General features: G+C 40.5%; 1 protein-coding gene across 2 annotated transcripts in view; it reads left to right on the forward strand.

The window, feature by feature from the left end:
* pard3bb (par-3 family cell polarity regulator beta b) overlaps positions 1 to 26,388 on the forward strand; it is a 218,939-nt gene that overhangs the window by 95,751 nt on the left and 96,800 nt on the right. For both annotated transcript variants that reach the window (XM_061053776.1, XM_061053777.1), the window contains exons 14-18: positions 747 to 882; positions 6,970 to 7,075; positions 7,755 to 7,897; positions 12,629 to 12,673; positions 24,512 to 24,727. In XM_061053776.1, coding sequence (XP_060909759.1) covers positions 747 to 882; positions 6,970 to 7,075; positions 7,755 to 7,897; positions 12,629 to 12,673; positions 24,512 to 24,727 — 646 coding nt within the window. The remainder of the gene's footprint in view (positions 1 to 746; positions 883 to 6,969; positions 7,076 to 7,754; positions 7,898 to 12,628; positions 12,674 to 24,511; positions 24,728 to 26,388) is intronic.

Below are 26,388 nucleotides of genomic sequence, written 5' to 3' on the forward strand. Positions count from 1 at the left end.
CGCACGCACGCACGCACTACTATTATGTCTTCTTTGTTTCTTGAGAGCAGGGCTGCCTCTTTTCAGACACACAAGGAAACACTCAAAAACACTTACAGTAGCAGCACAGGCAAACAGCATAAATATGTATACATGTTAATGAATACGTACAGTTTCTTAAACACACCCACAAACGCACCACTGACTAATATATGCAAATTGAATTCCTAATATTAAAATACAAGTACACAACAACACTGGGATGGATGCTTTATTTGACTATTAGGGGACCTGAAGAGGGCTGGCTCTCAAGGGGATAGGTGTCAGAATGAGTGTCATCACCACACACACAGAAGACAGAGGAACCGTTGAGGACAGTAACAACCAAGGGGCCATGGGAAATGGGTCCCCCTGTTTCACCTTGGTTCTCCCCCTTGTTCTTTGAGTGTTTCCTTCTTCCTCTTTATTCTGTCTACATGTTACTGTGAATGGATAAACCACTCAATGCTTCCACTGTCTTTTCTGGCCATTACTCCATTTAAATTCAATCAAGCAAGCAAACCAACAGAAACACAAACATTTTCCATTAGACAAAAAGGTTTTACTAAAGCTTTATTTAAGTCAACTTCTACAATTGTAACTACTTTGTGTGCTCTAATAATACATATATTAAAAGGAAGGTAGATGGGCTCATTATATGACATTATAAGTGAATATGAAATCGTATGTTCAATTTGTTAAGCAGTTTTGATTTTTCCCTGTTTTAGGATCAACATGGAGTGTCACCCAATCGCTCATTTGACAGCTCCTCTGGCCTGTCAGGACTACTGAGCCCAGTGAACGGTCAGACCAACGGCCATATGAACCCTCCCATTCTGGACGGCACTCTATATTCATCCAACAGTGAGTGGATTTTTTTCACATCGGTGTTTAGTTAGCTGTGCTAATCGTGTCACCTCAAACAAGGTGTGTACTGCAGGAGAGGACAGCAGAGTCTACAAAAAATTCTGTACATTCTGTACTGTCCTTGCAGTGTTGAAATATGTGCGGAAAAAGGCCAGAATACAATAACGAGCAAAGGGACACTTTTGTAAAGACTTTTAAGATAAGATAAGATAATCTCTGCTGCAGCAGTAAAAGACAACAAGAAAAACATGCATTTGAGTATTAATAAAATAAGAATATATAGGAATAATATAGGAAAAATAAAGATAAAACTACAACGTATTTACAACTGTTATAAGCAAGATGTCTGTCAGTGATTTTTAGAACTTTTACTAAGACATGTTGATGGTGTATAATTTTCTAGTTTTGCAGTATTGTACCAACTTTTGTTTGAAGAGTTGCTTCAGTTTTTCTTTTTTTAATGTGCAAAGCTGTAACCTGATAGTCATAGAGTATTAGTGGCACATATTGAAGAAAGCAGTTCATTTACAGGCATTCAATTGAGTGTTACTTCAGGCAATTGTTAACTTGCTTTTGGAGAAATTAAGCCATTTATAGAATTGCTAATTAGACCATTCAGACTGTAGGCACAGAAATGTAAATTTAAACTCTTTAAACTTTGTTTCAGGGCTATTAAATTGAAGCCTGCAGTAGAAAAAAAAAAGCAAGAATACACTGGGGGAACCCTGCATGCTTTTATGAAACTGCTCATCACTGATTGATATGTTTCCGTCACTGTGAACACACACACACACACACACACACCCGCGCTCACACACACACACACACACACACACACACACACACACACACACACACACACACACACACACATTTCTTCCTCGTAAACCCTCGACTTTACTAAAAACTCAACTCATCTTGTACTCTGCTCTGCCCGGACTTTCCCCCTGAAACAAATGTTCCAGTTCATTCCGACCCTGTCCAACATCAGATCTTATTAAAATGTTTTACTTTTCTATCATCTTATTCTTTCTGTTCAATTTTTTGCCTGTGAAGTAGCATCAACGGTGGGCCTATTATTTGCAATAAATTCAATTACTCACTGATTAAGTTTAATAAGGGAATTTCTCCAAGATAAAACAAACTGAAAACAAAAATAACCCCAAAAAGATTGTTTAATCGACGCTGCAGCCATAATTAGAGACTTCTCTGCCCCTCTTTTCCTTTTATCCCTTCCCTCTCTCTCTCTCTCTCTCTCTCTCTCTCTGTGCTTTTACTCTTCTCTCATGTTTCTCAAGGTTGTTTTTCTTGTTTGTTGTTGCTCGGGTTGGCCTGTTAGAAGGACTTATTTTTAGTCCTTTGTGCTTCATATAGCTCTTTTCCAGTAACTGTATTTGCTCCCCGTCCTATATTTTCTGTGTGTCCTTGTGAAGTGTGTCCATTAGCGAGCATGCTCATCTGATTGTATACATGCTTGTTTTATTCTCAGTGTCAGTTTCTGCCTCTGTGTGCCGGTTGTGTGTGTGTCTCTGGATGATATCTGTGCCTGTTTCTTGTGTCTATGGCTGCTGTGTGAGTTGTTTTGTGCACAGACGTCACTGTATTGGTTCAGGGACTGTTGGCCAGTATCAAACAGTGTTGTTTTTTGTGTTTACACAGAATTTGGTAAACAGCTCTGACCTTGAATACACTTTGCTTTTCAAATTCACCTCAGCTATGGTGTCATTTACACACAGTATACATGTTAGTGTGTCTGTGTGTGTGTATGCAGTAAGCACATTTCTCAGGCTCTGTGACTTGTTGTGTTTACTGATGTTATTAGCTTGAGTGTATACATCTGTGTGTGTGTGTGTGTGTGTGTGTATATGTATGTGTGTGTGTGTTTGTGCACACTTGCCAGTATTTTACTCTCCTAATGAACTATGTCTCATACTGAATTCATTTTATTTGGCGCTGAAGTCAAAGTGAAAAAAAAAAAAAAAATGTGTTGAGCTTTTGCCGGGGAATAAATTGAGTTTAATGATTCTCTACATATGTATTTATGCAGATGTGTTTATTTTTTTGTGCATTTATGGATCATTCTCTTTATGTCTGATCCTTCTCTGCATCTCATTTTGTCTCCTGCTATTATTCTTCCTCTCTCACTTTTTCCTTTTCTGTGCACATTTTCTCTCTACATTTCCAGCCTTCTCTTTCTCTTTCTCTCTCTCTCTCTCTCTCACTCTCACTCTCTCTCTCTCTCTCACTCTGTAAGGTAATTGCATTTGATGGGATGAACTCAAATAAATTGCTGTTTTAGTCTTGCCTCAAATATTATGCAACCTTCCCCAATTTTGTCATGAATCACATTTACATTGATTTTGTCATTATATGAAAAAAAAAAAAAAACAGTTCTATGAAGACAACTTTACTATTAAGGGATATTAAAAGCCCATTATAAAAAGTTGTATAGTTGCCTCAGTTGTTACAGGGTTGTTCCCTGAGCTGTTTGTCCCTTCTCCCCTTCTGTTGTCACCAGTCCAGGTGAAGCTTCTGATTGCACAACGATGCCCACCTTGCCTCAGTGCTTAGAAACCCTGTGCTGGCTTCAGGAGGGGAGGCTTTTGGCGTTGGGACCGATGTGCCTCTCAGCCAGGGATTGTGTGTTGTTGTGTTTAGTTACGGTAAATTAGAATTTGCGTTGATCTTCGTTTATGATTTAGTTTGTCTGTTAATAATAAATCCCTTTGTTTACTTTGTTAGGTGGTGTACAATGTGTTTTATTGGGCCAAATGTGGGATAGTTGTTAGCCCCATAGGGCTGCCTTAAAGCCTTATATGCGATGTTTTGATCCAGTAGATGTTGCCCTTTAGCCCCAGTATGAAACCAAAACAACTTGCGGTGCATTGTTGTGTTAGCATGCTAATGCTAGCGATCTTTATTATGCTCGTATCATCACACTGCATGTAAATTTACCCAAAATGAACGTGATCTAGAAACGCTTACGTGACATTCAATTAAGCAGTGAGTACAGTATGTTTTTCTTCTCTTCTCTAGTCCCTCAATTAAACAACTTTTATAAGCGAAGGGAGGAGTCAGCCGGCCGTCCAGGCGATGTAAACAAAGTGAAGATACGACTCAGAAAACATGGAAAACATCACAGACAGTGGGACTCGGGTGTTACACTCATTGTAGACAGTCATTACTCACAGAGTTATTTTCAGAGGATATACTTGATTTCTGTTACATTTATTCATATTCATATTCAGCCTTTAAGGTGGCACAAAACAAATGGGGGCTGATCTGGAAGAACTTTTGAATCCCGTTAAATGACTGATGTTATTTTAGTTATTATCAACTATTAACATACAGGTGGGATCCTGTTCATCTTGACCTATTGTAGGGATCAATATTTTGAATATGTCAGACTCCACTTCTCCTTTAAAATATAATTTTTGCAATTCGTTAAGTTGATGGAGTGTAATAAAAGAAATACCTTAAGTTCTCTCCTCAAACCAAAATAAAAGATAATGTAGATTTCCAAATAAACTTGACCCCTTTCATCTTTGAATGATATGGTCAGCTGTGGCTCAGTTGATAGAGTCGGTCGTCTCTCAACCTGAAGGTTAGGGGTTTGATCCCCAGCTCCTGCAACAACATGTCCCATGTGTTCTTGGGAAAGAAACTAAACCCCAAGAGTTGCTCCCACTTCTGCTTTGGCAGCATATACATGTGCATGAATGGGATTAGTTTCTTCTGATGGTCACTTTACACTTTGAGTAGTCAGAAGGTTTGAAAAGTGATATACAAGCTCAAGTCCATTTATAATTTGTTTTAGATTGGATTTTAAAGAAGATATGGAATTGTCTTCAGTTAAGGATTTGTAAAAAAGGTATTAAAAAAAGATGGTGGAATGGGGAACAAACTGAGAGACATGATTTACCAGACATCATGTCGACAAATAAAGACAAAACGAGAAAAAAAGTTGAGTGTTGAAGAAGAAGAATCATATATCTGCTGTTGGGGCAAACTACTATTGATCTATCATCCACACAGCAACTGCTTTTTTTCTTCACTTCAAAGACTTGAAGTCAGTGAGAACAGATGTGTGTTTGTGTGTGTGTGTTTGTGTGTGTGTGTGAGGTGATAGAAGAATGGGTTTTTGACAGTTCAGCTGATTAAGGTGCTGGCAGTGAGGAGGAGGAGGAGAAAAAAATCTGAGTGGGAGATAAAATGATTTATAGGAGATCGGTAAGGAGAGATAAATGACAGCCAAAATATCAGACTGCAAGAATGGGACCAGAAGAAAAATAAAACAGGTGATTAGTGTAGTGAGAGAGATAGAGATGAGAGGCTGTGATATCTTCAGCTCCAGGATGTCTACATTCAGTGCCACGTGCAGATGCAAGCACACAAAGGATAGACTGTGAAGACTGCACAATAACCCCAGCATGTGTTGTGTGTGGCAGCTATGCTCTCTGAGAAGTGATGACTGTATGTAAATTGTGCTTGGATGGATTGTGAGTCTGTATATCAAGTTGTCATAAAGTCGTTTTTCAAGCAGACACAGCCGTATCGCTGAGCTCCATCTGCAGCGACTTCCAGAGATGTAGGGCAGCTGCATTTGTTCTGTGCTTTTCATCTGCTTTCCGTTTCTTTCAAGTTGATTCTTATCCGACTGATTTCCCTTCCTCTTGTCTTTAACCCACTCTACTTTTAAATGAGAATTTTGAGTGAATCTTAAGGAATGAGTTGACAATAACAATTTAACGGAGCAGTCTATGTTTGGTTTTCCCTTCATTCTTTTGGCATTTTATATTACATTTCAAAGGTGGTCAGTTTTAATTGATGACATTCTTATTGGACAGAATAATGAACATATCTCTCAATTCAAAAAATATACCTGCAATACATTGTAACAGCCTGTTAAGACCTCATTAAGATTGTGTATAGAGGAAGTACTACATCAACTAGGGGAACAGAAGCTCCCCCTCCCCAGAATACAAAAAGCACAATACTAACCTCCCTGACTTAGCCACAAAACACAAGTTTTAAACAACAAAGGCAGAGAAGCCCCTACGTGTCCTTCATTGAACTGCTTGTCGAAGCTTTAACAAAACAGGTCCTTACACTGCTGAAGTTTGTCACCAAACAACACCGGATATCTTACACTGGAGGCCAACAAGTACCATGCAGCTTGAAGTCGGAGCAGAGTGAGGGAGAGACTGAAGCACTGTCTCACAGTTTATCTCCAGATCCTCAGATTAAGTCAGATCAGCGTCATGTGATGGGAGAGCTCTGAGAGGTGTGGCGATGTACGCACTGATTTTCCCAAAAGGCAGTCTGCAGCATGCAAACAAATGCGAGATCCGAAGTATCCCAAAAATACCCGGATGTTGTACTGAATCGGAGAGATTCACAGTATGCATCGGACCAGTCTTCTTTTTGTACTGTTTCCCACAATGCAAAGCGTCAGGTTAGAAACAAACAAATGACAGACAGCAACAGCTATCGATCACAACAGGGGAAATAATCACAATTTGACCAACCACACAAAGATATTATCAATTATTTTTGTGATTCTCAAAATCCTGAAAATCAGAATGAACCACATGTCAGCTTGTTTCAGATTGAACTGTAAGTGGATGATACACTGCAGCGTGTTTGTCGTCAGCTGGGTTGTTGTTTACTTCCTGGACCAAGACGAGAAACTGGCAGACATACTACATATTACTGTCGAACATAGTAAGCAGCAAATACTGCATACTGTGATTGATAGTAGTAGTTAAAAATGTTATTCAAGGGGCGCTGTTGGCGCAGTGGTTGGTGCGCGCGCCCCATGTGTGGAGGCTGTGGTCCTCAGGGCGGGCGGCCTGGGTTCGAATCCAGCCTGTGGCTCCTTTCCCGCATGTCATTCCCTACTCTCTCTCCCTGATTTCCGGCTCTATCCACTGTCCTATCTCTACATTAAAGGCACAAAAAAAACCACAAAAATAAATCTTAAAAAAAAAAAAGGTTATTCAAAAGGGGACAGATAGGTTTGCTTCTATGTTATTTACACATCACCATTTCTCACATCATTCACTTCTACTGTTTGTTTTTTAGTGACCAATGGAAGTTATTCTCACATGGACGAAGATGAAGACGGGGAGCTGTATGGACATGAGACAGAGTTCAGCTGCTCGACTCAGCACTCCTATCTACAGGAAAGGTGTGTGATTGTCGGGGGTTTTGTTTTTCTTTGTGCAGCACACGGGGTTTGCTATAATAAGAAATAAAATATCAGCAAAAATTGGCAATCATTTCCTTGACCTAAGAATTCTGTTATCAGCATTCAGGAAAATGATGTGAAGATGTCATTAGTTTGGTATAAACTTCAAGTTATTCTAAGAAAAACCTGCATGAATAATGGTTTTAGCCTTGATTTCTAACAGTTTGCTCATTTCTAGAGCAAGGATTTGTCAAAGCCTTAGAGTTAACACACATGACTAATTCAAGAGCTGGTAAAATAGCTACTTAACCATTTTGTTATTCACACTCAAGAAAATAAGGAAGCTGACTGGCTACTTGTTTTTTTATGTGTGGGACTTAAAATGCTTAGAAATGCGCGTAATATAGTAAAAAGGCACGACCAGGTAACTTCCAAAAACTGATCCTCGATCCTCTCTGTGATGAAAGCTCACGTCTATCCTCACTTTAATGCACTGGACAGCACAGGTTGATTCGTTTTTTGACAAACATTGAATGAGTGAACAAGAGAGGAATGATCAGGGCAGACAATGATTCCTGGGAATTAGTAAAAACATATCAATCATTATGGGTTGTTGTGGGGTTGACTTAAAAGGTGTCAAAGCGTTGTCTGTAATAACTGTTTCATTATTTTATTCCAGGGAAAACTGTCACAACTCTTGCAAAGCTCAGCCCCAGACTCCCGCCCAGAGCCAAGACCAGAACCAGAACCAGCGGCAGTTCCAGCACGTCAAAGCCTCAAAGAGCATGGACCTGGGTATGACTCAGAACCAGCAGCACACTGGTGGGGAGATTTTTCTGTTTCTGCATGGTGGCTGCATGCATCCTATCCTTTAAAGGTTCTTAAACATGCCTTTCTTTATGCATGGCTGCTGGACCAAAGGCATGCTTCTGAAAGCCACATGCAGACTGACACCTCTGCAGCCATGCACTACAAACTGCACAGCCCCACATACTGTATACTCACAGCTTTTCTACTCACGCAGGTTGGGTGTCATTAATGCTTGTTGCATGATTAATGCAAGCGTGAGAACTGAGAGAACTTTTTAAGTGGTTGTGTACTGTATACTCACTAGAATTTCGGCAAAATCTACGATCTGATTTGTAGGGTTGAAAACTGTCATACAAATCAGTAATCCTGCATAATGTGCTATACCTGCATACAACTATGACTTACACTTTGAATCATTTTAAAGAGTGATGTTAGTGTTAGGTAGATTTTAAGGTGAAAACAACATGAAAACAATGAAACATTTTACTCCACATGTAAAATCAATTCACAAGTCATGTGTTGAATTTTCTAATGAAAAAAGTACATCCACGTAAAATACGAACTGTGTGAGATGGCATTGCAAACATAATATATGGATTTACTTTTTCCCCAACTACTCCCATTGTTTCTTTCTCCTCTCTCATTTATATTTAAAAAAGTTTGATAAAGGAAAACGGACTGGGTGTCCATTGGAGTTGGAGGTTTTTAATTCTTTTATCATGCAAAAAAAACTGCAAAAATGCTAGGGCGACCACATCTGTGGCCAATGGGACGCTTCTTTCCCGCTTAGTGTTTCCACCTGTTGATCTCTGATGGCTGATTTTTCCAATGCGACAGTTCGGTGACATTTCACTTAGTCGACTTCAAACATATGTGTGTGTGTGTGTGTCGTTAATTCTGCGCACATGCATGCAGTACATCTGTGTAATATGACAGCGCATGGTGCAGCGCAACAAAAGCTTATTGTTTCAAATGTCACTTCCCTCAGTCCTCCTCCTCCTCCTCCTCAAGCTCACTCTCTGCGAGGCACATGTGTGTGTGTGTGTGTGTTAGAGAGAGACATGGGACAAAAGAACAGGAGCTTATTTGAAAGGCACAGACATCCATGCTACATAAATGACACACTAATAGTATGTACTGTAATTATGTTCATTGTAAACGGACTGCACATATATGGTGCTTTTCTTGTCTGTTGATGTCTCAAGGAGCTTTACACTATACTTTCAAGCCCTCACTCACACGCTGATGGCACAGCTTTCCAGAGCAATTTGGGGTTCAGCAGCTGGCCCAAGGACAGGTTGACATGCAGACTGATGAAACCACCAATCAACCAATCACTGGCTGTCTCCTCTATCTCTTAAACTGCAGACACACGATCCCCTCACTGCTTTGTGTTTAAGACTCTCAGTCTTCTCTCCAAACATTTTACATCAACTTTTATTAAATGCGCCAATGTGTCAACATACAATATAATCAAGCAGCAGTGATTAGAGTTCAATAACAAGTGTCTCTTTTTTCTTACTGACAGTAAGCCAATACAACATTGCTAAGATTATAATGTTTTATCTGAGGCAAAACCTCTTCAGACAAAGCTGGAGAACAGTTTGCTCGCACATCATAAACAAGACAAGTATACTGCAGCTAAAAGGTAGAAAACAGTTTACAAAGGTTTCATTATATTTTAGTTTAAAAGTAATGACAGTCTCTAGAAGGGTGTGAGATAGTTGTGTAGTGTCTGAATGTAAGGTGTCTGAATAAGACACCTCATTCAGTATTAAGTTTATTGATCAGGTGTATGTAGTCATACAAGAGATCTGACTTTGGTATTAGGCCTCCTGTCCTGCTATCATTAATACAACATATTTACCATATAGGCAGCTAGCTTATGGGGTAATATAGCCAGCTAATTTTAGCATCAATTAGCATTTGATTTTCTTTGCCAGCATGCTTGCCTTGCGTAACCATATGGAAATCAGATAGTGCTCATTAGTGCGTTATGGAAATGCTTACAGTAAGTTTTTAAAAGATATATCAGCTCCTGGAGAAGATATGCATGACATTTATGTAATTTAAAGTCCTCCAGACTGTAATTAATTAGAAGCGGGGTTAATCAACTGTATTCTGTTTTTTTTCCCTCTTTAAATCAATATATCTGCAGTATGTGTTTTTCCATCCATCAGTCCATCCAGACATTCATCCGTCCGTCTGTCCATCCGTCATAAATGCATGAATTACTTTATACTATTCTCGTCCAATTGTGATACAATTGATATCAGTGTCATACAGCGTGGCTCAGGTTAAACCCTCTGTAAACATGAATATCAAAAAGCATTCACAGTAGTAGGAAGAGATTTTAAAGTCCTAACTGTTGTATTCAGTGTTTGTGCTTTTATGCTTTCCAGAAGAAAATCCTGTTGATTCGGCTCAAAGGTTAAAATCAAAAACAGCCTCTGAATGATTCTGTGTCCATGTTAAGGGCAGTTTGGGCTGGCACACCTCCTGACATGCAGAGTCATCCATGCAGTGTGTGGGGGAAACCCACATGTCATGTCATGATACTTCTTTATTCAGTGTTTTTTACTGGTTTTGTATTTCTACACTCAATTCAAGAATCCACTAAATCTCGTTTCCCCCTGATTTTCTTTTGGAACCATTGTCTTCAAACATAATCGTGCTGTCCCTTTGCCATTTCAATTCATGCAAAAAACAGTTGAGCGAGCGTTTTTGGTCATATTTTATTTCAAGAATTGCAGCAGATATTTTTTTTTTTTTTAGTCCTTAAGCAAAACCAGAAACCTCTTCCCTATTGTTCCCCAACCACCAGGCATTCAATGACTTTAAAGTCTGTCTCATTTACATGCTTATAAAAGTGTTCAATATAACCAGTGTCATAACAGTGATTAATGCCACATAAGAACTACTTTTTAACAACAACAACAACAACAACAACAACAAAGAAGTCCTGTTTGGGTAAGAGTTCAGGCTGTGCTTTGGTGGTTTTGAAAAAGAAAGGGAGAGAGAGAAAGCATTCACAGCAGTTTTCAAGGGTCAGTTACATAATGTCATTTTTTATTTAATTGCCCTGATTTCATTGTCCATCAAAGCCATTTAAATAAAAATAAATAATAACATTTCGATAAATTATAGATTGGTTCCACATAAACTTCCTCTCCAGCCCTCACACCGTCTTTCTTTTATTTTTATTTTTTAAATTTGTTTTTCAAGATTTATTTGTGGGCTTTTCAGAAATCAGGGCGAGAGAGAGGGAGTGGGGAACGACAGGCAGAAAAGGAGCCAAAGGTGGGACTCGAACCATTGGCCGCTCACTTTTAAGGACAACAGCCTCTGCAAATGCGGCGCACAAACTTAGACCACGAGGTCACTGGTGCCCCCACACAATCTTTCCTGGTTCACTTTCTCTGACTTAGCCTCTTCCAGTATTTCATTCCATGTGGAACAGTTGTATTCCTACTTTCATTTATATCTTCTTTGTTGCAAATCGAGTACAGGGGTAGTAAATCAGAACGGAATACATGTGAGAACATTTGTAAATCCAATCCAATCCCATTTTACAGCCTCTTTGTGTGTGTGTGTGTGTGTGTGTGTGTGTGTGTGTGTGTGTGTGTGTGTGTGTGTGTGTGTGTGTGAGTGTGTGAGTGTGTGTGTGTGTGTGTGTGTGTGTGTGTGTGTGTGTGTGTGTGTGTGTGTGTGTGTGTGTGTGTGTGTGTGTACATGATAGTGTCTTGGTGAGACTCTCTCCCTATTAGGATGCCTCTGTGTGCGTCACATACGTGGCATTTCAAGTTCTGCTGAAGTAGGCATACACATGCACACACAGTAATCCACTAACTACCGGGCTGCTGAGGCGGTCGCGTTGATTCACCGCAGACAGATGTCGTCAGACACGCACACACACGCAGCTAGTATTACTCTTTAGGTTTGGTTTTCATTAGAGAAGTATTTGCTGGGAGAAGCCATGTTACTGCTGGGTCTTTGTGGTTTTAAGTGTGCAGCATGTGTGTGTATTTTAATGTTGCTACCAGTCAATGTGTTCCTTGTTGGCATTGGTCTGCGTTGTGGCTTAAGGAGGGAGGGAGAGAAATAATGGGGATAGGGCGGAGCAGAAGAAAGTGAAAGGAGGAAAAACAAGAAGCAATGATGGAGAGACAATGATCAAAGGAGGAGGAGAACACCGCTGGATGAAAGCATTATAACTGAAGTAAAAAAAAATAAACAATGTTTAGAGAAGAAAAGTAAGGGTAAAGGGCAGAAGGTGAAGGGGGTAGCTGTGAAATGAGAAGAGGGGAATATGAGCCTGAAGGGGAGCAGGGAGTGTAAATGACAAATGAGGTGAGAGAGAAGGGAGGAAGTGAAATGACTTCAGTAGCAGTGAGGCTGACCGATCATCACAGGGACTAAAGCGGCTCTAGACCATCTAGGAAAACAAGACAGAAAAAAGAATATTTAGGAATATAATGAAGGGAACTTAAAGCTGGGAAGAAGACCGGGAAAAAAAAAAACATGCAATACCATAAAACACGTTTCTATACAAAGTTTATGTAAAATAATGTTAATGTGAAAATAATTCTGACTCTTGGTAAGCAAAGCACAAGAAAATAAGCATATTACAAATATAGATATCATGAAAGGGATTGATCTACAGCAATGGAAAGTGTGCAAGTTCCTGGTGAGTATTTGTTGTGTATGTTGGTATATTGACATGTATTTCTTTTTTTGTTTTAGTCGCAGATGAAAGCAACGTTGGAGCTTTGGTTGGAAGCCCTGCAGGTGAGACAAATACAAATACTCACAGATGAGATGAAACAACCACTGTTTAATATTGCTTAACTTTAAAAAGTTTAATACAAAGAAGGCCAAAACAAGAGAAAAGTATGAAAAATAACAAAGGTGTGAAAATGTCTACAATGACAGAGAACAAAAAAGTAAGTTAGAAAATGCAGTTAAGGCTGTACACTAAGGGTTTGCCCCTGCTGACTTCTGATTTGCTGATACATAAAGAAGAAACAAAGGGCTGTTTTCCTCCATTTTGAATTCAATTTTTTTGTTCTATGAGCAACCTCCACCCCTCCATTTTTCACTCTATGTTTGCACTCACTTTATGTATGTACCCCAGTATCCTCTCCCCGTGCTCAGGTGTCATTTATAATCGACTTCAACTGTCCTCTTGCATTCTCAATCTCCTCAGTCACCTATATCATTTTCTACTCCCTTCCTCCCTCTACAATACCTCCCTGGTTATGCTGAAGTGCAGATGAAAGTAAGATAGGGACCGGGGGAGAGACGTGGGATGAGGACATTGGCCACTTCTTAATGACACACATGATCTTAGGAGCAGAAATGAAGTAGTCATGTGGAAGAAAACCGAGGGGAACAACTGACTGATGTAGTCCACACACCCTTATTTTCAAAAGTTTCATTTCAATCTCTCTTTGCCTTGAAGTCTGCCACATATCATTTGTAGCTACTTGAATATAAGAGCACTCTACTTCATTCCCGTATATGTCCGTCTTGTTGCCTGCCACTTTATTGGTGTCAACCAGTTTCAGCCTTTTTCCACATTCTGCTCTGAGTCAGTTTTCCACATGGTGCTATTGACTTTCATGTTCAGTGTCCATAACGTTTAAAAAAAAAAAACACAAAAAAAAGGAGATTTAAGGATAATAAAAGACACGCTGTGAAAAGAATCCAATGCTTAGTTCTCAAAATTTGACTTGAGTTCAACCTTAACAAATAAAATAATATAATCCAAGAAAGAAAGAAGGAAACACATTTTTTTCTTCTGTTTTTTTCTCATCTTGGTTGTAAAATTAAAGTGCACATGCAGTCTAGAAATAATGCTGTATTAGCCAGACAACTGGACAGTGTTTAGATGTGTTCAGGACAAAATATAGTGGTGGCAAAATAAAAGCGGAGGAAAAAAAAAGCAAGGGAAGCAAAGGAGATCCAGGGGAAGATAATGACAGTATGTTGTACTATTTAACACACAGAGTTTCACAGGCTTCTATGATAACGGTTGCATGTTCTTGTATGTCTCCTAAACATAATCTTGTTGTAAGCAAACTGAGTCTGAACATTTGCATCATATTAAACAGCTACAACAGCATTTACATTAAACTGTTCACTGTGGAAAGACCTGCGTTCCTTACAGTTGTAAAGTTATGTGATCCTAAGATTTTTAGTATATTGAAGCAATTTTTCATTTTTTTTCACAAACAAAGCTATGTTAATGAAATATTAGGGACTAGCAGTGAAACAAATGTCTAACGCCCTTTGTAACTTCAATCTGTTAAAGAAGCCGCTCTAAAGAAACGACCAAAAGAAGTGAACAGGCCCCTTTTTTTATATAAAACATCAGGGTTGAAAGTTCCTTTAAATAAATGTATCCAATTAACCAGATTTTAACCAAGTGTGTCTGCGATTGAGTTAGGTTTCATGTCTCTAGCAACATTAGGTAATCCAGCCGCGTCACGGAGGAATACAGTTCAAATTTAGTGCGTGAATGTATGTTCCTCAACATGCTGCTGTTTTTTGTGCTGCATTGTAGGCTACTGTTTGTTTTTGATTTGTCGATCTAAGAGAACAGCAACAGTTTCTAAAATGTAATCATTCCTCTAACTCTATTTTGATTGTCTGACATCAGAGACAACATGGCAAATCTGGTAAATGACTGTATCGCCTTGTCTTGATGTGTAATATCTGTCATCTTTACATCCAAATTGACCTGCAGTAGGAGGCTGCAGTGATATGATTAGATAATATGATGAAGTAGTTCAGTGAAAACTGATCTGCGTTTATTTAGACAGAAAGTATCCCTGATAGATGTCCAGTAAAGCCGTTAAGAGTCCTGATCCTTTTTTTCCCCTTTGCAATTTTTATTTTGAAACTACCGTAAAACCTGTTTACACATGCCTCATACCTGCTGCTTGTCAGCGTATACCCTGTATTGTTATTATTCTGCATGGCCCAGAGAGCTGTTAAAGAGAGTGTGTGTCTGGCAAGTGTGGCAGTCTTTTCCAACCTACTTTGCTCTAATGCATTTTTTATAACTGAAATCTTTCCAGAAAGCCTGAGCTGAGACGTCCAACAGCTGCATGGACTTTTGTGAGGAACGGGGAGGGGGTGGGGGGGGGTGAGGAGGGAGGGGGGAGGGTCCTGGAAAATGAGGACTTTAAAGACAATGATTTCTGGGAATGTAGTTTTCACTTCCAGCTATGGTCTTCTCCTCCCCAGCCCAAGAAACCACCGGGCAACTACACCACAACTAGACACACACACACACACACACACACACACACACACACACACACACACACACACACACACACACACACACTCACACACATATGAAACTATTACTGTTATGGTAATGTGTTCGGAATGGAAAGTCTCCATCATCCTGTGGAAAATGTGAACCTTGGAAGATTTCATATTATATGATAATTTTGCTGAATCTGAGATGCAAAGTGACGGAAATGGGAAACCGTCTTAGAGAGTGAGTGTGTATGGATGTGTGGAACCCTTCGCTGAGCGTAAGTGTGTGTGTGTGTGTGTGTGTGTGTGTGTGTGTGTGTGTGTGTGTGTGTGTGTGTGTGTGTGTGTGTGTGTGTGTGTGTGTTTCTGTGACTAAATTAATGAATTTCCCGCGTGGAGGTTAGAGCTGAACAGTTTTCATAAAACTTCCTTCAAAAAATAAAAAAACAACAACAACTTAATAAACAACAATGTATTGACGAGTCTTAAATTAATTACTCTACTCTTTAAATTATATGATAAATAATTACACCGAAATAGAAACCCTGTTTAGACAAATATTAAAACTTCATTATTATTATTTATTTTTTAAGATTTATTTGTGGGCTTTAATGCCTTTTTGGTGGAGATAGGACAGTGGATAGAGTCAGAAATCAGGGAGGGAAAGACATGTATGAAAGGAGCCACAGGTAGGATTCGAATCAGGGCCGCCCGCTTGGAGGACCATAGCCTCCGTACATGGGGTTGGCGCACTAACAACTACTCTACTCTGGGATGCTTAAAATAAATACCTTACAAGTCACTGTCATTTTTTAACAGTTCAGTTATTTGGACATGAACAGAGTCGTGTTGAAAAGTGAGAAATACGAAACAGAACTTTTCAGTCCATATCTTTCTCTATACACACTGATTCTCTCTTTAAATAGGACAGAGTACAGTGAAACACACACTGCTTACTGGGCATAAAACAAGCGGTTGCAGCTGTGTTTCTTTCACTGCGGTTTCCTTTGGTCTCGGGGACAGCCCAAAGCTCTCTCTCTGTGTTTGTGTGTGTGTGTGTCCCGCAATCAGTGTATCGGAGATATTTCCTTGAGGAAGTATCCTCGGGAATGATGACAAGCCTGCTGAGCAAGGGGAGAAAGTACTGATCTTTTGGTGCTTGTTAGTCTTTAGTCAGGTTCTTCTTCAAACGTGTGATTTAATGCATGAAAGTGTTCACAAGTGACAGCCAGTGAAACACTCATTTTGTGGCATTATTCTCATTTGTATGCAGTTTTTTAAATAGGATACACTCATATGCACAAACACAAGCGAGTCAAGTTTTTCTTGGATTGAACTGGCGTTCAGAAAATACTCAATAGCCAAAATGCGTGTCAGCCTTTGTTTTAGATTTCCGTGTTGATGTCTTTGTGTTGTCTTACTCTGGTTCCTCCACCCACAACCAGCTCTCTTTCTCTCTCTCTCTCTCTCTCTCTCTCTCTCTCTCTCTCTCTCTCTCTCAGTCGCTCCCCTGCTCTCTCTTGCTCACGCTTGTACTTGCCAACGTCGATCAGGCTTAGACGCTGACAAACAGGCAGAGGAGCTTAGAATGAACATCTCTGAGAATGTGTGCGTCTGTCTGCCTCTGTGTGTGTCAGGGGGCCAGTGTGATGCTGAGGGAGACTGGTGCAGTCCATTGTCTGCATTTCTCCCTCGTGGAACTTTGACTTTGACTGCGACAGTAACACACTGAAAAGGCTCTGCCAAAACTGCGTCTTCAGAGAGACACATCCCCGCCTCCCCCCTCTGTGATTGTCTCTTCATTTTTCTTATCTCTGTTTTTTCTTCTCTCTCGTTTTTTTCTCATTTCCCTCCTTCTTTTTTTTTTGTCATTGTTTCCTGGTCTCCATGGCTCATGCAGACTTTGCTGAGGATTTAACCTGAAAGCCACCTTGTTAGGCTGATGTGGATTGATGGATTAATTTGTCACAGCGGGAGCGCTACATCTTTGTGTGTGCATGTGTCCCTGTATGTCTATGTGGTTGTGTACATGTGTGCGAATCGACTTCATGCCACCACACACTAGCTCTTTACAATCACTCCGACACAAACCTCAAACAGCTGAACTAAGCAATCCTTGCTACTCCATCGCTATTACCCTCACATGCTGCTGTGTGCATGCCTGGTCTCCTTCACGTATGCATTCTTTTTTTTTTTCTTCTTTTGCACAAGGTATCTGTCTTTGTCTGTAGCGTTAAGCGCACACTGACGTTTCAAAGTCTGTGCGTGTTCTCTTCACTGCCTTTCTGTATATTGAATGCCCTTTGACCCCTCCCCATCTCCCGCAGTAAGCCAATAAAGGTGAGCAGTAATCAGTAGATGGTCAGTGCTGTCGCTTCTCGCTGGTACAGCCATTCATCTCTATCAGGCTCTAGACACCGATCACTGACATGTGCTGCACTGGATATTCTATGATGCTTGAGAGAGACGCAAAAAAAAAAAAAAAAAAAGAGGGAGGCCATTTGTTTCTGTCCTGGACTAATCAGTTAAATTCCCTTTGATGGATTTATTTTGAAAGAGTTTGTGGAAGAGTTTGTGTACTTGTTATGTCTTCCCTGTTACAATGACAGATGCTATTACGTTCTAATTTACATGGATTATTCTGCTTGCAGATAAAACAACTCATATGGGTTTAGCGTAAGACAAAAAAAAAAAAAAAAAAAACACAACTCTGATCTTATTTGCCACAAACACTGTATCCTCTGACCTAAATGTCCCAGCAAATGCAACACAAAGGACATTGTGATCAGGGATATTGTCAGGATTATGTTGGTTCTTGCTTTGACTTTAATTTATGTGCCTTACTTTAAGGTTTAGCAACCCTCGTTACATTATGCTTTCCGTTGGTTTATGCCAAACTCTCTTACATTAGAATATAAAAAATCAAGTTGAGATTGATCGATTATTTTGCTCAAATGAAGTAGAAAGGACACAGGCGTTAGTGTTGGGAATCAGACCCAGTCAAGGATGTCGTTGCTGTATACACTCTCCAATGACAGAAGCATTAATGACTATTTCATTACATCAAAGTTGATTACAATGCCTCGTGTTTTTATGGTTTATGATGCTCCTGTGAATATGCTGGAGCCCTGTGGGAAAGAAAACTGACATCATAAAAGAATGGTTTCCCTGTACAGTTTGATTTTCTTACTTATTACCCCATACCGCAGCTGGGAATTGTTCCTATGATAAAGCATTCATCTTGAACTCGTCCACCAATGGTACAGTCAGAGACGAATAATGCTGTCTTCACTGTAAAAATAGCCTCTCTGTGTGTATCATGTAGAAAGAGAAAGCGGTAATTTAGTTGCGTCCCCTTTTGAGAGCTTCCAAAGTGTGATGTGCTGCAGAAGTTGGTGTGAATATTTAGTCTTCTGGCTTTGTTGCTGCAGCCCACTGCTAAGCTGCTCCTTGGTGTAATTTTGACTTTCAAAGTAGCCCGTTGCTTTCCTGCCAACTAAATAGCCTTGGGATAGCTTGGCGTATTCTGTCTTTGTGTTTTGTTTGCCATATTTTTTTATTTTGTTTTTTTTTTCCCTTTTCCCCCTACTCTGCTTCTCTCTGTCTCTCTCTCTTTTTCTCTCTTTTTTTTCCTTATCCCTCCCATACTCTCTCTTTCATTCCTAGGCTCAGTCTTTGTTTCTCTTTCGATGGCATCCTCTCATAGTGTCTGTTTTCTCTCTGCCAACTCTGAGTCCTCTCCGTCAAACCACTTTGTTACTTGTGTCTTGCTTGTCATCCTCTCTCTCTCTCTCTCTCTCTCTCTCTCTCTCTCCCTCTCTCTCTCCCTCCCTCTCTCTCTCCCTCTCCCTCTCTCTCTCTCTCTCTCTCTCTTTAAAAGCAGCTTAATTCTATCATCTTACAGTTGGACAGCAGTAATTACATTTATGACACAAATCCTGCTAGTCACAGCAAAATACTTTGTGTGTGAAGGAAACCCAGTATGTGTTTGTGTGTGTGAGAGCACTTTGATGCATGCTCATCACCCTGTGTGTGTGCATGTGTGTATGTGTGTGTTGTGCGTGCATGTGCGTGTGTGTGTGTTGTACTGTTCATTTTATTCCCTGATAACCAAGCCCAACATCACCAAGCTATTTCTAAAACAATTTATTTCATGCCACTACCCAACCCCCTGCAAACAGATTCAGAGGTCACCATGTATCAACAAACTGTTCTCCTCAATGTCGGACTTCCTAAACTGACTGCAATTGCCCTTAAACTTTGTAGCGCCGCAAAAATGTATTTGACCCTCATTTCTAACACTGCATATAAATGAGACTCATCACGCGCACAATGTATGACTATTGTTAAAATTCATTGTGCAGGGATATGCTTCTTGTAACTGAAATGAATACTGCAAATGCTGGCTTAACTTTGAGATCGCCTGTGTTCTGAGAATGTTGTTGGGTTTTCAGGACTGGAGGGTCAGTAAAAGGAATAAAACATCCAAAATCCTGGACAATTCTTGTTGAGTTAATTGTTTTATGCTCTAATTGGCCTCGGCTCAAATGTTACTGGCAGCTCTAATCCTTGATCCCGAGAGCTTTCAAACAGTGGATTACCTATTGAAATGTTCAGATGTTCCCTTTCTTAGGAATACACGCTATCCTCAGACCTAGAACGAATAATTAGGTTGTTTTTTTTGCGTGCAGTGTGACTGTTAAAGAACTATGTTTTTTTTCTCTTTTCCTACTCTTCCAACAAACTCATTACTTTTTGCTATAGTTTGATTGAGGCTGTTTGCCAAGGCAATCTGTCCTCATACCATTCTCTTAGTACTGAAAACAGCTGTGAATGGTCATAATAAATGTAGAAATGTTCATGTTACAATGAGGCATTTAAAGCAGCTTTTAAGAGAACTCATTTTTTGAGTACAGCCCCCGTGGACAAAGGGATCCTAAAGATCTTAGTCTGGTTAGCCTGTGTTAATAAAATGCCAACAGAAGGCTATAGCTTGTTCTGCATAAAGTGAATATTATGTTTTAAGACCGTTTTTTTTAAAGTGGTATTCGAGGTTCACCTTGTGGACTCTGAAAAGTCATATGCCAAAGAAAAAGTTTGACATAAACGAGCAGTGTTGTGTGAAACCAAAGACCCATGTCGACTGACAGGGTACAGTTACATGACGGGACTTTGCGCAAATATGACACTGCACAAGTCTACAACTCGGTCTTGCAAGATTGATTCATTTATCTATTTGTATACAAGCCTGAGACATACAGTAACTTGGGTTAGGTGAGTTTCTTGAACCCAGTAAAGCTGCTAAAGGTGAGACAATGATGACACCGATAACAATACAGCCTAAAGTTCTGCACAATCTGTTATGAATATTATCTTCAGGGATGTTCACTCTGCGTCTCAGCTCGATCACGCTCTCTTTTTCTCTTCTTAGGTTTAATCCGTCACCGTCCTCTTCGGTCTCTTCACCTCGGCCATTGCATCAAACAGTTTCCAGACAGGCTAACGGGCTCGTACCGTTTGGCCGTATGAACTTGTCGCGAGAGAGAAATCGAGGCCCGCTGCGACACTTACATAGTGCTATAAGCAGGTTACCAGAGTGATCCATGGACACAAAGAGACTTTATTCTGCGTGTTGAAAGTTGTTATACTATTAGATATACTTTAAAAGAACTATTCTGAGATGGAACAGTTGCACATTGTTGCTTTAACAATCTTGTCATGTTTTAGGTATATAGCTTCGGGTATAGTAATAAACAAGCTTCCTTTGAATTGTCAAACGTAATACTCACTATGATACCTTACCTGATAAAAAGGTTTGTGTCACTTTGTTTGACTCCGGCCCATAGTCAGCTGGGGCATGCATTAAAAATAAATTGAAGAAGTAGAAAAGTGTTTTTTTTTTTTCTTCTTCTGAATGTCTCGATTGCTTTCATAAGAAACTGCATTAAAAAAATAATCTCCTCATCTCCATTCCTCCTATCACACCCTGTGATTATGTAACCATGAAATGCACAATCTGATGTTTGATTGAGATGGCAAATGGTAAATATCTTATTGTCTCATTTAAAAAACAACAATACTCATTTGGAAGTCCCGTGGGAGGAGATATTGTTCGATATGATATGATATAGTAATGTAATTTATTGTTACATACCAGCTCCTTACAGGAAATGTTTACCTATATTCTCTGCATGTCCATGTCCATGTCCATACATCAGCCGCATCTAAAACAGAATCAGACTCAGGGTTGATTCAATATAAATGATGTATGAAGAACACTCCAGTACACACCTGATTGTCATGTGGACTGTGTGTATGGATTGGAGTGTCACATGTTATGACCCTTCTCCATCTGTGCTCCTAGAAGCGTACTTACATTATGCATGTGCATATCATTACTGTGTGTCATTGCTTTATGTGTGTTTGAGTGTGTGTTTGTGTGTGTTTGGTTAATGGTTCTTTAAATAGATGTGGAAGTCACATCAACCCTCTCATCTCCTCTGCTTTTAGAACACACACACACACAGACACAACCACACACACACACGCATGCACACAAGGAGCAGTCGTGTGTATAGGGAATCATTAGCTAAAGTGATGCAGGTTTAGCTATCATGAATCACAGTGGCATCATATCGACAAGCCAGAGCCAGCAAGGAATTCAAAACGTGTGTCCGTGTGTGTGTGAGTATGTGTGTGTGTATGTGTGTGTGTAAGGATTACCAGTATTTTGAGCTGGCAGCAAGCCCAGCCTTCCTCCCTTGTTCCCCATTTTTCTCTGTCTCTCTCTCTGCCACCGTGGTATTTCCCAGAGGAAACTTAATTTGCTCTCGCCCACTTTCTCCTGTCCCTTTTCTCCCCACCCTGCCCACCGTCAGTGTCTCCCTGTTCTGGGTGGCAGTAAGTGACAAACCAATTTGGAGGCACACATTACCTTCTCTCCTTCTGTTGTTTTACAATCAGCAAACCTCACCGGGGGAAGGGAACACCAGAGTGGAATTGAGGCTGAACTTTGTCCAACTTCTGTAGTCAAGGCGATGCCGTTAGCTTTGCATAGGTTTCTGCTGCAGGATAGCAACAACACCCTCAAAATGCTTTCACCGTTGTTCCATCTTCTCATCATTTGCTCCCCTCTTCATCATCCTTTCTGCTGAATCCCTCCCTCCCTTAGTAATATCGTTCACAGTATACTTCTGATGATGGATGGAGAACCAGTAACAGTAGAGCAGTCTTCACATCCATCATGAACTCAACAACAGCACAGTTAAATGCATCTCTGTTTTTTTTCCCCGGGTCTGCTCTTCAGAGTTCAGCTGTGTCACAGCCTTTCTGGCCCCTCGCCAAATTCTTCTCAGGCTTTCAAACCAATCACAGCAAGGCTCAGTAGGTTGTTTATTTCTCAATGTTAGAGGTATCGTTGACTGTAGTAACATATTCATGGCCATTTTTCCTTTTTATCAGGTTGTTCAGAATGAAAGAAAATGCATTCTTTAATGAAACCTTTCCCTGGGTAGACCCACAGCTAGCTGGTGGAATTATATATCCCGTCTGGCCCCAGGAGGAACTAGAAGACATTGTTGGGGAGAGGGATGTTGTGCAATTGTGACCCCGGAAGCTGGATAGATAAAATGTTCCTAAAAATATCAACTGTAGCTTGATGAGTTTAATTATGTCTGCAAATACGTGGTGGTCTACCTAACGTGGAAAAAAGCTCTAGCAATGCTACATGAATGCCCTGTATTCACCAGTTCTAATCATTTCTCATGGATGATCTGATCACCTGGGGACAGATGTTGGTACAGATGCGAGGGCTCCCAAAGGACGCAAAGCGATCGTACTGCACAGACGACATTTGTAGGTTGTCTCTGCCTTAGTTGTCGACGTACTTTTACTTTCACTCATGCACTGACTGCACTTTTGAAATTTCCCAAAATCAAACAGTCCATTTATTGACACTTTATCTGGATTTTTAGGTAAAATATCCGTCAGAAGTGAGTGTAATCTGATCCGATTGTAATGCAAGACGCATTTCTGTGCAAACAGACAATAAAGTCTTCTCTTATCTTATCTTAAAGGGATACTTCACCCATTTGCGTTGAGCTTTGCATCATTAGAAACCTGGTAGTATTTTTGAACGGTCATGCATCCCGCCCTCATTTTCCCCACGAGACGGGAAATCTTTGTATTTCTTCTCTGCAAAAGGAGCTTCCGATGACGCAAGAATCATCATTTTGCATCATCGGGCGGCTGCGGTGGTTAGGGGGGTCAAAACTACAACGCTAGTTCCTCATATTTTCGACCACTGAAGCTACAGACCAATCACAGATCAGTGGGTGGGACCTCACTCCCAGAAACAAACCTTAACGTCCGCCATATTGCTTGGAAGCTATGCTAACAGGCTATATGGAGAAAGCTGATAAGAACCGACAATGGCGAAAAAAATGATGTTTCAACTTCAAATTGATATGGATGAAGGGGATTTTGAAGGTCTTGTGCTTGAATCGGATGTTGGTGGCTATCTCTACGAGCCGCAATATAGCGGCGAGGCGGCTGCTGCCTCCTACCTCGGCTGCTTTCCTCTGTTGTGTTTGTCTTGTGGAAACTTCCTTATACATATAGTAGTCATTTTGACCCACTGTGAGGTGCATGTATGAATGGAAAGCCTCCTAATAGTTACTGTCTTGACATTGTCTAGACAATGTGATAGGGCCGATGGTCATGGAAGGACTGCCTAGTCTCCATAATGGGGGCATGGATGTTGTGAATGACGTATCATTTGTGTTTCTTTCTTGTCTCTTTTAATGAGTAAAGTGTCCGCTTTGTCTACTGGAACTGACTTTGGTTATATTTGTCATGTTGTAATAAAATAGTGTCCGCATTAGCATAGGCTGCGTACAAAGAATCCTAAACTGCTCTGTTCACAATAATGGTTCAGTAAGGGACAGGGAAGGGATCCCTTAAGGGTCGGGGGAAGAAGATGAGACAGTGCCTGGATTTGGGGCGAGAGATGAGACCTGCAATCTTCCAGTGTGGGGAGGACACAGGAGACACATAGAGGAGGCAAGTGAATATAAAGACTCTAGGCCACAGTGTAACTCATAAAGTCTACTGAGGAATGGAATAATAGTTAAGTAGCATTCACATCCTCTCGCTTGCTTGTCAACAGGAGTTATGTGGAGATTAATTCTAATGCCAGATGTGAACAGCTGTACCTAAGGCTGTTTTCTTGTAATTGGATCACCCTGGACGGATGTTATTGCCAAGTGTACACAGGGCCTTACGCTGATAGAAACATATCACTTACATTTTGTTTGTCTCTGTCTGTTTTGTTTCTCTTTCACACTGCCCCTCCAGCTCCATCAACGCCCGTAGAACTCGGACCTACCCTGGGCTTGAAGAAGTCTAGTTCTTTGGAGAGTCTCCAGACGGCCATGTCGGAGGTGAACAGAAAGAACGATTTCCTCCCCTTTCACCGGCCTCGCCAAAACATGGTCAGGGGAAGAGGCTGCAACGAGAGCTTCAGAGCAGCTATTGATAAATCTTATGACGGGCCAGCTGAAGATGACGATGGTAAGTACTGAAAAGGAAGAGCTTTTGTTGTGGTATGGCACCATTTCTTTTTGTGTGTGTTGTATTAATGCAGTTACCATACTCAAGTGTGCGCTAGGTGTAAATTCTACCGTCACACAACAAATGGGGAGAAGAACAATGAGTATCAAAAAGATACTTTGTCTCACTGACAATAATTCAACACTGAGCCACACATCAACTTCAGGTGTTGGATGATTGTTGGCTTCTCTGTGAAGTTAACTGAAAAACAACAACAAGAAATCAGCAGCAAAAAACCCCATCCCTTTGAGCGCTGGTGGCACAGTGGTTAGTGTGCGCGCCCCATGAATGGAGGCTATAGTCATCCAAGCGGGACGCCCAGGTTCAAATCCGACCTGTGGCTCCTTTGCCGCATGTGATTCACCACTCTCTCCCTGATTTCCAATGCTATCCGCTGTCCTATCTCTCCAATAAAGGCAAAAAGTCCAAAAATACATCTTACAAAAACAAACAAACAAAAAACCTATCCCAGCTTCAAGTCTTTACACATATCATATGAGATAATGCAGAAGTAGTGCCTCACTATGTCTCACTATTTGTGATCCGATCCCAATCTGGACTTCAGCTTTAATTATTTATCCAGGAGCTAAATGGTAGCTGCTTGGTTTGTTTCACCGGAAGGTGTGTTTCAATTCCCAGCTGTGTTATTAGCAGCAAACTCTTATCAGTCAGCACCCGAGTAATGAGTCGGGCTGTTTCAGATCACCACGCTCACACAGGATGGGACTAATAGGGCATGTCAACAGCACACACACACCCACACACGCATTGGCCGCATCTGTCACCATCTTTCTCAATGTTCAACACTTTGAAAGCGGCTGTTAATTGACAGAGAACAGTTCTCTGAAGTAGACTGAAGATCTGTCTCCTCTTCTCTGTCTTTGTGTTTTCCCCTTTTCTTACTTTAGAAAACTTTTTTTTCCTGGGCTCAAATCGTATTCACTTTAGAACTTCTTCCACACTGCCAACATCTAGACAGCACAAGTGCACAGTGAATATTTAGTCAGAGTTCGTCTGTAGCTGATGAATTGTTTAGCTGGATCCAGCTAATACCGCAGCGCTTCACAGTTTCCAGTGAATAGAGTTGTCAAGAGGACTATTCAACAGAGGCTTTGAGTCATTTGCTTTGATGTCTCATGTCAGCTGGGATGGATTATAGTGCGTAATACTTTTTTGTCTCTCCTCTCGCTTTCACTTGTTCTTCACACACCATCAGTAAATGGAGGATATTTAGTGGGGGTGGGGGTCCTCAAACAAAACAATAGTACACTTATTTGTGCTTATATAAATGCCTCACTAGGAGATTAAAGGGAGAGGTGTACATTTGTTTAACATCTCTTGTTGTGTTTCTGTTTTGTCAAATTGACCAAATAACTCAGTGTTGGCTTCTATGTGACAAATGGAACATCAAAAAATTTATCACTGCTGTAATTCTAAACCAAGTTTACATAAAAATAAAAAATAAATCACTTTTGAGGGCGCCGGTGGCCTAGTGGTTAAGTTGCATGCATGCCCAATCTACAGAGGCTGTAGTATCCGAAGCGGCAGCCTGGGTTCAAATCCGACCTGTGGCTACTTTCCCAAATGTCATTCCCCACTCTCTCTCTCTCTCTCTCCAATTT

This window comes from Labrus mixtus, chromosome 13 (assembly GCF_963584025.1).
Source record: "Labrus mixtus chromosome 13, fLabMix1.1, whole genome shotgun sequence".
Classification (NCBI taxonomy): domain Eukaryota; kingdom Metazoa; phylum Chordata; class Actinopteri; order Labriformes; family Labridae; genus Labrus; species Labrus mixtus.